General features: G+C 35.5%; 1 protein-coding gene across 1 annotated transcript in view; it reads left to right on the forward strand.

The window, feature by feature from the left end:
- Nucleotides 1-10,597, forward strand: part of PTGER3 (prostaglandin E receptor 3) — a 199,847-nt gene extending 189,250 nt beyond the window's left edge. Inside the window, exon 3 of the mRNA XM_037739721.1 lies at nucleotides 10,076-10,597. Coding sequence (XP_037595649.1) covers nucleotides 10,076-10,096 — 21 coding nt within the window. The 3' untranslated portion in view covers nucleotides 10,097-10,597. The remainder of the gene's footprint in view (nucleotides 1-10,075) is intronic.
- Nucleotides 10,598-15,182: the final 4,585 nt, after the last annotated feature.

Here is a 15,182-nt window from a genome sequence, read left to right on the forward strand (position 1 = left end):
TGAGTAATACATCTTAATTTGTAGGCGCTATCACACTTTGCTATTTCAATCCTGCCAATGATCTGAACTGAAGTTGCTAATTGTATTGAGCTGTTCCAGATCACATAGTGGGCAAAGATGAACATGGGAGAGTATTTGTTCCAGCTGAAACGGAAAAAAAAAAAAAAATCCTCTTTTAGCAAATAAATCCATAGCAACTGGATGCAGCTCTAGCTCATGTTATGGCTCATCATCTCTTTGTCTAAGACAGAGAACCTGGGCATCAGCTGCCCCCTTCTTTAACTTGCCACCAATCCTCTTGACTTTATATCCAATAAGCGTCTCAGATCTGTCGACCTCCCTCCAACTTTCCTGCCTCACCTGGAGTTCAAGCCTCCTAGATGTTTATTTTGCAATCTTCCTTAGTGTTTCACTGTGAAAGATCTATTGTGCCATCCTCCTGCTAAGACCCATTCAGTCATCCACTGTTTGCTCCCTTAGGAGACAGTCCAGTGGATAGTACCTAAAATTGCTTGCAAAGCCCTTCGTGATCCAACCTCAATAGCTTTCCTGTCTCGTTCTTACTCCCTTCTTTCCTCTTTTCCTCCTCCTTGCCTTCTCTCCCTCATTCATCTTCCACCCTCCAATCTTTAAAAACAATAAGCTTTGTGCCTCAAACACTTCATGTTTGTTTTCTTTTGTTTGGTTTTCTGGTCTGGAACACTCCTTTCTTTATTAGACAACTCTTACTCTTCCTTCAAAACACATCTTGGATATTTCATTCCTTAGGCCTTCTAAGTCAATGCTATGAGACTCTTCCCTGTCCTCCCTTAATGTCCTGTAGTTCACCATTACACAATATCAAAATTATCCTTTCACTTCACTTCAACATTTTCAGCACAATATCTTTACTGCCTATTACATAATAGGAGGACCCTGCAGTGTCCAGCTAAGCTGATGGCTTGGAGATACATCTGCCTAATCCTGGGATGAAGTAGCTGGGAGGTACTTTGACAGCAGATGTAAGTCATGATCTCCAAAGAACTTACCAGTTACTATTAATATTTTTTTTTACTTAGTATGTTTAAATCTCCATGTTTTATGTAACTAATTTCATAAATTCAGGAGTGGGTAAAAAAAAGAGGTGCTATTTTTGGCTCGCTAAAATCCCAAAATTTCAGGTAATCTCTCTTAGACACAAGTTTTACTTCTTACCAGACCCAACCTGGCCAATATATAGATCCTCAGATTAATTAGGCTTTCATAACAGTTTTATTTATTTATTCTCTATCACTTTTCATTGATTAAACAACTACTAAGTGCCACATGCTGGAAATACTAGATGGCTAAGATCTCATCTCTCCCCTCAAGACCTAGGCTGTTCTGAGCTCCAGAAAGCGAAGGGAACAAATAGGTAAGCTATTACTAAATAGAAATTCTTATGTAAACTTTAACAGCCAAACAGTTCTACAAAAGCATAAAAAATGTTAAGAAATAAGAGTTTGCTTTCTGTACAAAAAAAAAGTAAGTTTTATGAATAATAAATACTCTGAGACAGAAACACACAGCAAGCAGCAGATACCATACAGAGAAGTTTGTTTTCGTTTTTTTGCTAATGGAACTACGAAGATTCTCATTGCATCAGCTCACATTTAGTCAGTGCTATTTCAATTAATTCTATTGGATTCTTTTAAGTTTTATTCATGTTTGATTGACACAATGATTGTGCAAATTTATGGAGTAAAATGTGAACGTTTCTCTTTATAACTGAAAAGCAAGTAGCCTAGCAAAGTCTAGACATTTCTTCAAAAGCATAAAAGCAAAATATAGTCAAGGTGATGCAGCAGGTAGTCACAAGTGGTCAATGCTTACAGCTTGTGCTGATTATTAAACTTCGAATGTTAATGTGGAGGCTGCTAATGCTAATACCAGAAAATAAGAAATGTATTCTGAAGGATTTTTGACTTAAGCAAAATTAGAAATGAGCAAAACCTTTCTGAACAGAATGATTCCACAATTCTCACAAGCCAAAAATTCTTTAAAATGCATCACTGAGGCTTTTACATAAGTATTTAAGACCTCTTTGAATTTCTTGCTATTCCTTTAACATATTTGCTTTATGATACATATCTTTTTGTGGTTCTTTCTAGTTGGAATAGCTCCCTGCCCCTCAGGTGGCCAGTAAACTTAATTGTCACTTCTATGAAGCATTACAAGATCAAGGGGAATCCCTTAGGCTGAATTAATACCTTCCCACTCCTAGTGGCATACCACTCAGTGACTTTCCTTTTAAAGTGCCCTTACTCCGTTATAGTATTGTTTGTAGAAGTGTCTCTGTTCGCTAATAGACTGTGTGAGCTACTCAGTGATTCCTTAGCTACAGGACCCAACAGTGCCTTATATAAATTTCCATATAGGCAGGTTTAACGGGTGAATCACTCTACTTTTTTCTTTACCTCTTCTGTGTCACCATAGGACTAAGTCTCTGTTTGCTTTCATGGTCTTTTCTTCTCCAGTTTGAAAAACTTCATGATGTACAATAAGGTCTTACTTAGCATCACTGGTAGGGTCTTGAAAACTGCAACTTTAAGTAAAATGATGAGTATTGAAGTCAATTTTACCATAGGCTGATTAATATAAAAAAGAGATAAATTCCTATGGCATATTTCTGGTCACAGAAATGTCACTAAACTTCTAAATAAAAACCAAAACCCTTCTAATCTTAACTTTGAGATAATGTAAGCTATACATTCATTTAAGGCAGATTAATGCAAACAAGTTAGGTAATTATTTATGCTATTATTTCAGTTCAGGGTCACAGGTGGCCAGAGTCCTTCCTGGCAGCTCATGGAGCCAAGCAGAAACCCATCCTGGAGAGAACAATGTGCAAACTCCACACAGACAGTAGCCCTGACAGGGAATCACATTTTTTTCTCATCAATGTTATAGTAAACTGAAGTTGAATAAAATGCCATTGAATAAAAGATTACTTGAGTGCCTGTTATACATTATTAAAAAGTTCTAATCTCATAATTGGAATATATATTATTTTTAATTAGTTACAAATTTATCTTAGAAAAAAATAGGAGGTCTAGTTTTAAGAGCCATTTTTGTCAGTTTAGGACAATTACTTTACTTGTCCTGACTTAAGTTTTCTCATCCAAATAATGAGGATATTACCAAATGATCTGCAAATTCAATGCCTCCTCCCTCCAGCCCACTCTAATACTATGGTCTTACACTCCCCTGAATTCTTGAAAAATGGATAGCCTGGGCCACATAATTTTACACTTAATTAACAGTTTTATTATCTTGACTCATTTCTTCTTTCTTTGCTTTTCTTCAAAAACACATAACCAAATTGTAAGTTCTATGATGTCTGAAGAACTGGGAAAGTCAAACCAATAGAGATTCAAGCCTTGACTCTGCCACATGAAACATCTTTATAATCATGGCAACTTCCTCAACATGGCTAAGCTTTAGTGTCTCATATGTAAATTGGGAATGATAATAGTACTTTTTAAATAGAGTCACGGCTAGTCTCCTTCTGTATTTCTTAGGAGTCCCTGCAATTGCAAGTTGTATAAGAATGCAAGAACTTAATAACACAAATACATTCACTGATAACTTAATCACTAGCCTGTGTTTTCTCCCTTTATGTCAAAGCATTCGTATGTTTCTTGCTGATTGCCAGATACTGTAAATATCTAATAATACAATAAAATTACAGTACCAAGTACATACAGTGCTAATTAAAATTGTTAAACCTGCAATACATGCGAATCTTCATGATTTGATAAAAATAGAGCTAAATAATTGTAAGGCACACAGGTGAAGCCGTAGACAAATTGAAGAAGGGAAAACTAATGAGAATATCACAGACTAGGCACCACAAAGACACTGAATGGAAGATGGAGATTAAATAGATACATGGCTCAACATGTTTCACAAAAGAATTATGCTGCAAATGTTTAAAAAGGATATTGTTTTGTATTGTTATACATTTTTAAATGCCCAAAATTAATTATTTAATTCATTATTTGCTCTTTCTATGGAGTAATTTATGAAAGTAATGAGCAAAAGGATGAAATTTAGCATGAAAATAGGAGTATCCCACAGTGGGCACTGCAGAGAAGGCGGGAAGAGGCAGCAAAGGCAGCCCACTCCTCTTTCTCAGCTCTGCCACAGGCCACTCTGGCGCTTACCCTTAGCAGCAAAATGAGAAAGCAGTGGAGAAAACCACAAGGCAGACCATTGAACTGTGTATGTTTGGTACCTAACACCGTATTGAAGTTTCAACCTAAGGAAGTCTATTCAAATACAAAAAAAAANAAAAAACACTAATTATTGTTATACTTTCATAGAACCTTAGTAAACATTAATTTATTTCCATAGCATTTTGCAATAAATAAAAGTAATTTCATTGCTTTTTTTTTTCAACAAATAACTCTGTGAGGTAGTTAAAACAGATATTACCTCTATTTTACTATTGAAAAACCAAATATTGATGGGTGCTTACTCAGGTACTCAGAAAGAACACAGGCCCTGGACTCCAGGGCATATTGATAAAAATGTTTTATGTCATTTCCATTTGACCAGTTATGTGTATTTCAGATTCTCGTTATAATCTTTTAAGGTTATATTTTGTTGTCTCAATTTTCTGAAAGATAAGAAATCTGAGATTTGAAGAGATTCAATAAACTGGCCCAGAGTTACTGGTAAATATTGGTTTCTTAATTTCACAGTTCCTGCTTTTTTCAGGACACTCTCCCCTTCCACAATGTCAGGTTGTTTGCTAAAACTCAGGATTAAATGTCTTTATTAATAATAGGAAAACTATACCCACAGAAACGAGGCTTTCAGAGAATAATAAAATTTGAGAAAGTTTGTCTTAGAAAAAATGACTGCAGTTCATATCTCAATTATAATTACTGGTACATTTAGCAACTAAAGTTTGAAAGTGATACATGTGTTTCAATGTTGTTTCCTTTTTCTATGTACTTTCTATAGGTGATACCAAAGAGCAGTGAAATAAGCAAAAACTATGTCATGCCAAAAACAAACAAACAAAAAGAATCTGTGTTTTGTATTAATCCCTGAGCCAGTAGGCCATTGCTTCTATCATTCCATTTTACCAATTGAGATATGAACTATAAAGAAATTAATTGAACTTTCTAGGGTCATAGAGTTCAAAGCTGGCTGAGCAAATATGCCAATGGTTCTTGTGCCATTCACTGTACTTGATGGCCATCTTTTCTCTAAGCATATTATAGTAAAAAATATAAAATATTGTTTAATAAAGCAATAAAGAGAATATATCAGCAGAAATTATCTCAAGTAAATGACTGAATTTATGTATTGTGAGTGGCAGATGTGTTTCTACTACTATTGCAACTGTGGTCATGAATTATTTGTGAACAAGGGCCAGGAATATATAGTTTAGGCTATATTAAAATTGCAGTAAAAAATATTTTGTATTAGCTTAATTCTAAAAATAAAAAAACACACATAGAAATCTTAGAATACATGGACAAGGCAACAGAAAACACTGTTAGGTTTTATACTCTTTCTTAGAGAATTTTTTTTAATTTATTAAAATTGCTTCAAAATATAACGCTAAAAAAGAATCCTACACTGTCTTATTTAAATTTCAAGACCACAATTCTGCAGTAAGTGGTGATGCATTTGTTCATTAAAATCGTAAAGTTGAACAGAATCAGTATGCTTCTCTCCCCACACAGTTTAGAGGAGCCCAGCTAACACAGAAGATTTAAGAAAGAGGCAGAGTCTCATAACATACCATTCAAAATATCCAGTATAGAGTAAGAAATCATATTATACTCAGAACCAGAAAAATCTCAACTTCAGTGAGGAAAGACAACACAAAGATGACACAAACAACCTGACAAGGATTATTAAGCAGCCATCATAAAAAATGCCTCTATGAGCAATTATGAACACACTTGAAACAAATGAAAAACCTAAGCCAAGAAATAAAAGACAGAAAGAAAAACAAAATTAAAAAATTTTTAAGCTGAAAAAGAATAACTGAAATTAAAAACTTGGTGATGGTTCAAGAATAGAATGGAGAAGACAGCAAAAGAAGAATCAGTGAAACTTGAAGATAGCCTACTAAACATTATCTAATCTGAACAACAGAGAGAAAAATAGACTGGAAAAAAAAGTTAACAGAACCTCAGGGACTTGTGGTACTATAACAAAAGATCTGAAATTTGTGCCATAAGAGTCCCAAAAGAAGAGCAGAAAGAAAGTGGGGTTAAAAAAATTTTTTAGTTTTCCAAATTTGACTACCTATATAAACAAACTATCAGATAAGTGAAATTCAAATACAAGAAAGCCATGCTAATCCACATCAAAATAAAAAGAAAACTAAAGAAAAAAAGTCTTGAAAGCACCAAGAAATAAATGACGCATTAACTATCAGGGGGGAAAATAATTTGAATGACAGTGGATTTCTTATCAGAAATCACAATGATCAGAGGGAAAGAGTACAACAAATTTCAACTCCTGAAAGAAAAAAACTGTCAAATCCAAATTTTGTACCTGGCAACATTTTCTTCATAAATAAAGAGGAAATAAATATATTATCAGATTAATAAAAATTAAAAGAATTTGTCAATAATCACATTATATAAAAGCTAATGAGTTATTTTGGCTAGGTCACAAAGACAACTGACAACTCTGTTATCAGTTCCTAAATAAAAATATTATTTATAATCTTCAGCTATCAGGGTATAGTAGTGAGCACCTTGGAAGTCTACAGCATTTTTTCTCTTTGAGAGATGTGAAAAAAACTAGCATAAGAGTCTCTGGATCTCTCAGTGACACAACTAGATAGTCACATTAAATTGTGAAACATCCAGGCCATATTACCAAACATTTTTCTTATCTGCCACGAAAATCCTTCTTGTCCTTTTAATCTGTAGTAAACATTTTTTTGGAAACTGTAAAAGCCTGTATCGCCCCTCTCAGAACTGACCCCATATCCCGAATACAACTCTATTTGGATTATATAATCTCCACTGGTCTCACTGGACTAACCAATATGATTGTCTCTCTAAACAATTGAAAATTAGGACCCATAGATTTAAATTGGGTAAACTTAAGGTCCTGTGTTGTCAATTGGCTACTGCTATTTCTTTCTTATTTTATCAATTATGAGATATTCCAAACATACAAAAAACACCTATTTCCTTCCTTCCCTGAAAGAACATATATTAATACTCTGTCATAATTGTTTCAAATTTTGTTTTTCTCTAAAAATTTTAAAAATTTTGATATAGACACAAAATTAAAGTAGTACTAGATATACCAATCACCAAATAAAATAATTATCAAGATTTTGTCACATTCACATAATCTATTTATTTATTTACTTATTTAAAACATTATGGTAAAAAACACATTTTAACATAAAAATGTTTAACATAAAAATTATCATCTTGACAATTTCTAAGTGTATAGTTCAATAGTGTTAATAGTTACACTGTTGTGCAATAGATTTCTAAAAGTTTTTCATTTTGCAAAACTGAAACTCTATACCCATTGAGAAACAACTCTCTATTCTTCTCATTGCCCCTGACATCCACAATTCTGCTTTCTATGAGTTGGACCAATTTAGATATCTTATGTAGATAGTATCATACAGTATTAGTCTTTTTGTGACTGGCTTATTTTACTTAGCATGTCTTCAGGGTTCATTAATGTTATAGCACATGACCATATTTCTCTCTCTTTTTAGACTAAGTAATATTCCACTGTATATATTATACTCCATTCTCTGTATCCACTTATGTGTCAATGGACATTTGGGTTGCTTCCATCTCTCGGCTATTGTGAATAATGCTGTAATGAACATGGATATGCAAATATGTCAAGAGTCTGTCTTCAATTCTACTATATACTGGATTTCTGGATCATATGGTAATTGCATTTTTAGTTTCCTGAGGAAACTCCATATTGTTTTCCATAGTGACTGCATTGTCAATTCCCACTGACAGTGCACAAGAATTGCAATTTCTACACATTCCAATACCACTTGTCATTTTCTGTTTTTGTGATAGTGGCCATGTGTATTAGTCCATTCTTATACTGCTATAAAGAACTACCTGAAACTGGGTAATTGAAGAAAGGAGGTTTGACTCACAGTTCCATAGGCTGTACAGAAGCATGTTTTGGAGGCCTCAGGAAACTTACAATCATAGCAGAATGCAAGGGGAAATAAGCACATCTTACCATGGTGCAGCAGAATAGAGACAGAGAGAAGGGAGAAGTGTGCCACACACCTTTAAGCCATCAGATCTCATGAGAACACACTAACACGAGAACAGCAAGGGGGAAATCTGCCCCCATGATCCAATTACCTCCCACCAGGTCCATCCCCTGACATGTGGGGATTACAATTTGACATAAGATTTGGGAGGGGACAGATTCAAACCATATCACCGTCTTAATGGGTTATATCTCATTATAGTTCTGATTTGCATTTCTCTAATGGTTAGTGACATTGAATATCTTGTCACTTGTTAGTCATTTGTAGATCTTTAGAGAAATACCTGTTTGAGGCTTTTACCCATTTTTTTTAAAACTAGGTTAGTTTCTTATTGTTAAATATAGGCATTCTTTCTATATTCTGAATATAACTTATCAGATATATAATTTGAAAATATTTTCTCTCATCCAGATTACTTTTTCACTCTACCCATTGTTTCCTTTCATGTGCAAAAGGCTTTAAGTTTGATGTATTCTCATTTGTCTATTTTTGCTTTTGTTATGTGTGGTTTTGTGTCATATGCAAGAAAACATTGCCAAATCCACTGTTATAAAATTTTCTCCTGCGTTCTTCTTGTAGTTTTATATTTTAAGGTCTTATGTTTAATTCATTTGGGGTTTATTTTTGTATATCGTGTAAATTAAGGATCTGACTTCACTTTTTTGGACATGGATATCCAGTTTTCTCAACACCATTTGTTGACAAGACTACCCTTTAGCCCATTATGTGGTTTTGGCACTCTTGTCAAAGACTGATTGATTGTGTGCACTAGGGTTTACCTCTGGGACCTCTCCTCAATTCTATTGATCCATATGTCTGTCCATATGTCAGTACCACACTATTTAGATTACTGTAGCTTAGTATCGCTTAACTTATTATTTAAACATTTTTTTTCTTTTTATTATTTGAAGTATTTTTCAGCAAATACCATATGGTATGATTTTACCCCTTCAAAGTTCAGTATAACTCTAAAAGTTATGGCCCACTACAAAACCACAATATTATTATCACTCCTAATATTTTATTTGGTATAATCTTACACCTGGTCTTAATCAAATGTATGAATTTTCTCAAAAATGTGTGTTTTGGCTTATTTGAATTAAAATCTAAACAAGGTCCACATTTTAATTTGCCTGTTTTTTAGGTTACTTTTAATTTAGAGTAATTCTTTCTCTGCCCCCTTTTCCTCCAGCCATTGATTTATAGAAATTAGTTTAGTTGTCCTATAGAATGCCTCCCATTCTGGATTTCCCTAATTGTTTATTATGTCATTTAACACTTAATGAAAACTAGCTAGTAGCTTAATTTTGTGGCCATTTAACTATAAATTGAAATTAGTCTAAAACCATGATTTTTTTTTCATGTCTGCAAGCAGTTTTTTAATCTTATCTACAAATTGAAGATTCAAACAGAAACACCCCACCTCCAAACCTATTCTCTTTTACTTCTTCCCCCAAGCCCACCACTAAAGATAACCATTACCCAGAAGCCGTTTTATAAATTTCACTGGATACACTCACATGTCTTCCCATGTTTCCACCCAAGGTATATAGGATCTCATTCTCTAAGTAAATGTCTGTAGAAAATTTTTTTATACCCTGAGTTTGCGGTGTACATAGGTCATCCCTATTCATTTTTCACTATTCCTGCCACACAACTTTGTTCCTGTTCTACAGCTGTAAGTGATTTACCACTCCTGTTCAAAATCTGAAATGTATGGGAATTTATTGCCTTTGACTTTTATTTAAGATATTAACAGTGGATTTATTATTGACTAACCTAATTGACTTGTTTATTTTTCAGGAGGAATTTTGGGGAAATTAAAACCTACCTTTCTGCCAGAATCACATCACAGGAAGTTCCTTGACTCTCTTTTGGTAAAAGAAAAAAAAAATCACAGAAACACCCCACCTCCCAAACTATTCTCTTTTACTTCTTTCCCCAAGCCCACCCCTAAAGATAACTGTTACCCAGAAGCTGTTATGTCCTATTTCCATGCATGTTTTTGTACTTTTACTATGACTATATGCATCAATTAAATTTATGTCCTATTCTCTTGTGATTTTATATTTGACTCTACATTTTCAGATTATATGTATGATTTGCATTTTTGGTTTTTTTATTCAAAACTATGTTTCTTGAGATTTATCCATATTGAAACATGGAGCTCTAAATTGTTAATTTTAACTACTGTAGAGTATTCCATAATTTGAATAAAGCATAATTTGTTTATACAATCTCCTACCAAAGGAAAATTATTTCCACTCCCATCATGACAAGTAACACCGCAAAAATAAAAATAAAAATTACATTCATACATGTTTACTTGTACCCATCTGCCTGGTTTCCTCTAAAATAAATATCTAGGAGTGTAAGTGCCAGGTCAAAGAGCATGTACATCTTCTTATGCTCACATATATGAGAGATTTCCCCCAACTATATCTATATCAACATTTATGTTGTTTTAATTTTCTACATTCTTGTCTGTATTCATTTATTTTTATGCTACTGTAAAGAAATACCCAAAACTGGGTAGTTTATAAAAGCAAGAGGATTAATGACTCACAGTCTGCATGGCTGGGAAGGTTTCAGGAAACTTACAATCATGATGGAAGGAGAAGGAAACACGTCCTTCTTCACATGGTGGAAGGAGAGAGAAGTGCCAAGCAAAAGGGGTAAAAGCCCCTTATAAAACTTTCAGATCTTGTGAGAACTCACTCACCATCATGAGAACAGCATGAGTGTAACCACCTCGATGATTAAATTACCTTCCACGGAGTCCCTCCTACAACAAATAGGGATTACGGAAACTACAATTAAAGGTTAGATTTGGGTGGGGACACAGAGCCAAACCATATCATTGTCAACGTGAAACAGAACCTCATTGTTAATCTATTATATACTTTCTTGAATAAAATGTGAGGTTGAATAAAATAAAAATAAAATAAAATAAAAATAGAACATTTTGATTTTATTAATAAAATAAAAATAGAACACTTCCAAGTCCTATTAATCATTTTATCTTCTTTTTCTGTGTATGGTCTGTTTATAAAATTGGTAATCTCTTGGGTTATATGTCAGTTTCTTAATGATTTGTGAGGGTTTCAAAAATATATTCTGGATAATAATTCTTTTTTAAATATTTATTAAATACAATGGGTTCTCATAAAGTCATCTATGAATTCTTCCTCCCTTCCCCCCTCCTTCCCCTTTCCCCTCTGCCTCTGTCTCTCTCTGTCTCGACATCTACCTCTACCTCTAGTTCTATCTCTAGCTTGAGCTCTAGCTCTAGCTCTATGCCTATCCCTAACACTATCTCTAACTCTATCTCTACATGAACTCTATGTCTACCTCTAGCTCCACCTCTACCTCAAGCTGCATCACCTCTACCTCTATCCCTGCCTCCACCTCTAGAACTGTTATTAGCTCTAGCTCTACTTCTGTCTCTACCTCATCTCTATCTCTAGCTATAGCTGTCTAGTTCTACCTCTAGTTCTACCTCTACCTCTAGCTATACTTATATCTCTACCTCATCTCTAGCTCTAGCTCTAGTTCTAGCTCTACCACTACATCTAGCTCTAGCTCTACCTCTTTCTATCTCTGTCATCTCCATCTCTATTTCTCTCTATCTCTAGCTCTAGCTCTTTCTCTATCTCTATCTCCATAACCCTTTCTCTCTCTACAGTTCAGATTTTGTTCTTGGAAAGAGCCTTGGAATCAGGCAGTATACTATACTATCCATTTTCCCAAATCTCCATCTCTAACCATACCTTACCCCCTTACCACCACGAACACACAGCAGAGCAGTTGGAAAGATACGTTTCACCTGTGTTTTAGATGCGGTCTTACAGCTAATTCTTTTTTTTTTTTTTTTTTTTTTTTTTTTTTTGAGACGGAGTTTCACTCTTGTTACCCAGGCTGGAGTGCAGTGGCGCGATCTCGGCTCACCGCAACCTCCGCCTCCTGGGTTCAGGCAATTCTCCTGCCTCAGCCTCCTGAGTAGCTGGGATTACAGGCACGCACCACCATGCCCAGCTAATGTTTTGTATTTTTAGTAGAGACGGGGTTTCACCATGTTGACCAGGATGGTCTCGATCTCTTGACCTCGTGATCCACCCGCCTCGGCCTCCCAAAGTGCTGGGATTACAGGCTTGAGCCACCGCGCCCGGCCACAGCTAATTCTTATATGCCTGTATATGGCTGGAAATATCTGTTTCTAAATGCTCCAAGGAAAGGGTTTCTGAACTGCTACATCCACACATCACTTTAACTCTGTAAGTTGAATATACACCTTGACAATCATTCTTCTAGATAGCTCCCTTTTTGTTTTAGAGCCAGATATTTCTCATTACACCCTATACACCCATTCGCTGAGGAATATCCAAACGCAGCTTTTAGAAGAAACGTGTTTCTAACTCGATGAATCTAAACATAGATGCAACTTCCTACGGTGATCGAACACACAGCAGAGCAGTTTGAAAGATACTTTTCACCTGTGTTTTTGACGCTGTCTTATTGCTAATAATTATATGCCTGTATATGGCTGGAAATATCTGTTTCTAGATTCTGCAAAGAAAGGGTTTCTGAACTGCCACATTGACAAATCAGTTTAACTCTGTAAGTTGAATATACACATTCACAATCATTCTGCTAGATGACTCCGTATTTGTTTTACAGCCAGGTATTTCTCATTACACCCTATACTCCCATTCACTCAGGAATATGCAAACGCAGCTTTTAGAAGAAATGTGTTTCTAACTCGCTGAATCTAAACACAGATGCAACTTCCTAAGGTGAACGAACACACAGCAGTGCAGTTTGAAAGATAGGTTTCACCTGTGTTTTAGATGCGGTCTTACCGCTAATTCTTATATGCCTGTATATGCCCGGAAATATCCGTTTTTAGATTCTCCAAAGAAAGGGTTTCTGAACTGCTACATTCACACATCAGTTAAACTCTGTAAGTTGAATGTACAACTTGACAATTATTCTGCTGGATAGCTCCGTTTTGTTTTACAGCCAGATACTTCTCATTACACCCTACACTCCCATTCACTCATTAATGTCCAAATGCAGCTTTTAGAAGAAACATGTTTCTAACTCGCTGAATCTAAACATAGATGCAACTTCCTAAGGTGAATGAACACACAGCAGGGCAGTTTGAAAGATATGTTTCACCTGTGTTTTAGACACGGTCTTACTGCTAATTCTTTTATGCTTGTATATGGCTGGAAATATCTGTTTCTAGATTCTGCAAAGACAGGGTTTCTGAACTGCTACTTTTGCATGTCAGTTTAACTCTGTAAGTTGAATATACACATTGACAATCATTCTGCTAGATAGCTCCGTTGTTGTTTTTAGGAAGTTGCATCTATGTTTAGATTAAGCGAGTTAGAAACACGTCTCTTTTAAAAGCCGAGTGTGGATAGTCCTGAGTGAATGGGAGTATAGGGTATAATGAGAAATATCTGCCTCTAAAACAAAAATGGGGCTATCTAGCAGAGTGATTTTCAAGGTGTATTTTCAACATACAGAGTTAAATTGATCTGTGAATGTAGCAGTTCAGAAGCCCTTTCTTTGGAGAATATAGAAACAGATATGTTCAGCCACCTGTAGACACATAAGAAATAGCGGTAAGACTGCGTCAAAAACACAGGTGTAACTAATCTTTCAAACTGCTCTGCTGTATGTTCATTCACCTTAGGAGGTTGCATCTATGTTTAGATTAAGGGAGTTAGAAAAACGTCTATTCTAAAACCTGAGTTTGGATAGTCCTGAGTGAATGAGAGTGTAGGGTATAATGAGAAATATCTGCCTCTAAAACAAAGTAAGAGTCAAGAAACCTCTTGAGCAAAGCGTAGCACGCCTCAGACCTACATGGGAAACGAGCTGGTTTCAATCATCACCCTCTCAACAATCATCAAGATAAATGAGTTTAAACATACATGTATTGGGTTTTTAGGAGGGCTGAGGGTTCTCAAAGGTTCTGAGTAATATGCTACCACAAGAAGAGGCATCTGCTGCTCAGGTCTGGAGACAGAAACACAGACACACACAAACACACACAAACACACAAACACACACTCTCACACACACACACAGGCTTCACACACAACTGGTAGTGTCCAGCCAAATATTTAGTAGTATGAGGTGGGCTTTGAACTCATCCATGCTCCAAAGGAAGAGACAACTTTCCCTAATTAAAACAACCATTCTCCCTCCTTCTCATGCAACGCTGCCTCCTTCTCAAGCCCACACTTTATTATTTAGAGCGAAATTGTTCTTGGCTATCAAGTTAAAGCAATGTCGATGTTGCTCTGATTCAAAATAACAGCACAGTCAAACAGAGAACATGCTTGCATATGATATGTGATTATTTCGTTCAGACATGGCTCATGATGACAAGGACCACAACCCCAGGATCAAGCTCTGCTCTATAGCAAGCCTACCTGTGTGTCTGGACACCTCCCAAAGTGCTACATGTCCTCATTGCACCCTCAGACTCAGACAAGGGGACTCCGAAGGACTCATGTGTCTCCCATGCTGTCTGAAAACGACTCTCATTTCTCCTGGGGACCAAAAGTAGCAACAACAGTAGCTTTTTATTTGGAGAGCACACAACTTTTTCAAAATACACAGCTAAAACGGTCCCTGCTTTAAGTGCTTTAGCACTTAAAGCAGGGATCGTTTTAGCTGTGTATTCTGAAAAACTTGTCTAGCACTTAAAGCTCGGACACCCTTAGCTGTGTATTTTCAAAAAGTTGTCTCTCAGTGCCACAGCTAATGAAGTCAAAATGAGGGATCTGTGTCAGCTTGAGTTGAGCATTCTTTTAGTAATAAAGGATTGAGTTCTATTTGAATTCTTTAGAATGGATTCTCATTCTTCTCAATCAACAGCCAGTTTTCTCTG

This window comes from Cebus imitator, unplaced genomic scaffold (assembly GCF_001604975.1).
Source record: "Cebus imitator isolate Cc_AM_T3 unplaced genomic scaffold, Cebus_imitator-1.0 Scaffold3, whole genome shotgun sequence".
Classification (NCBI taxonomy): Eukaryota; Metazoa; Chordata; class Mammalia; order Primates; family Cebidae; genus Cebus; species Cebus imitator.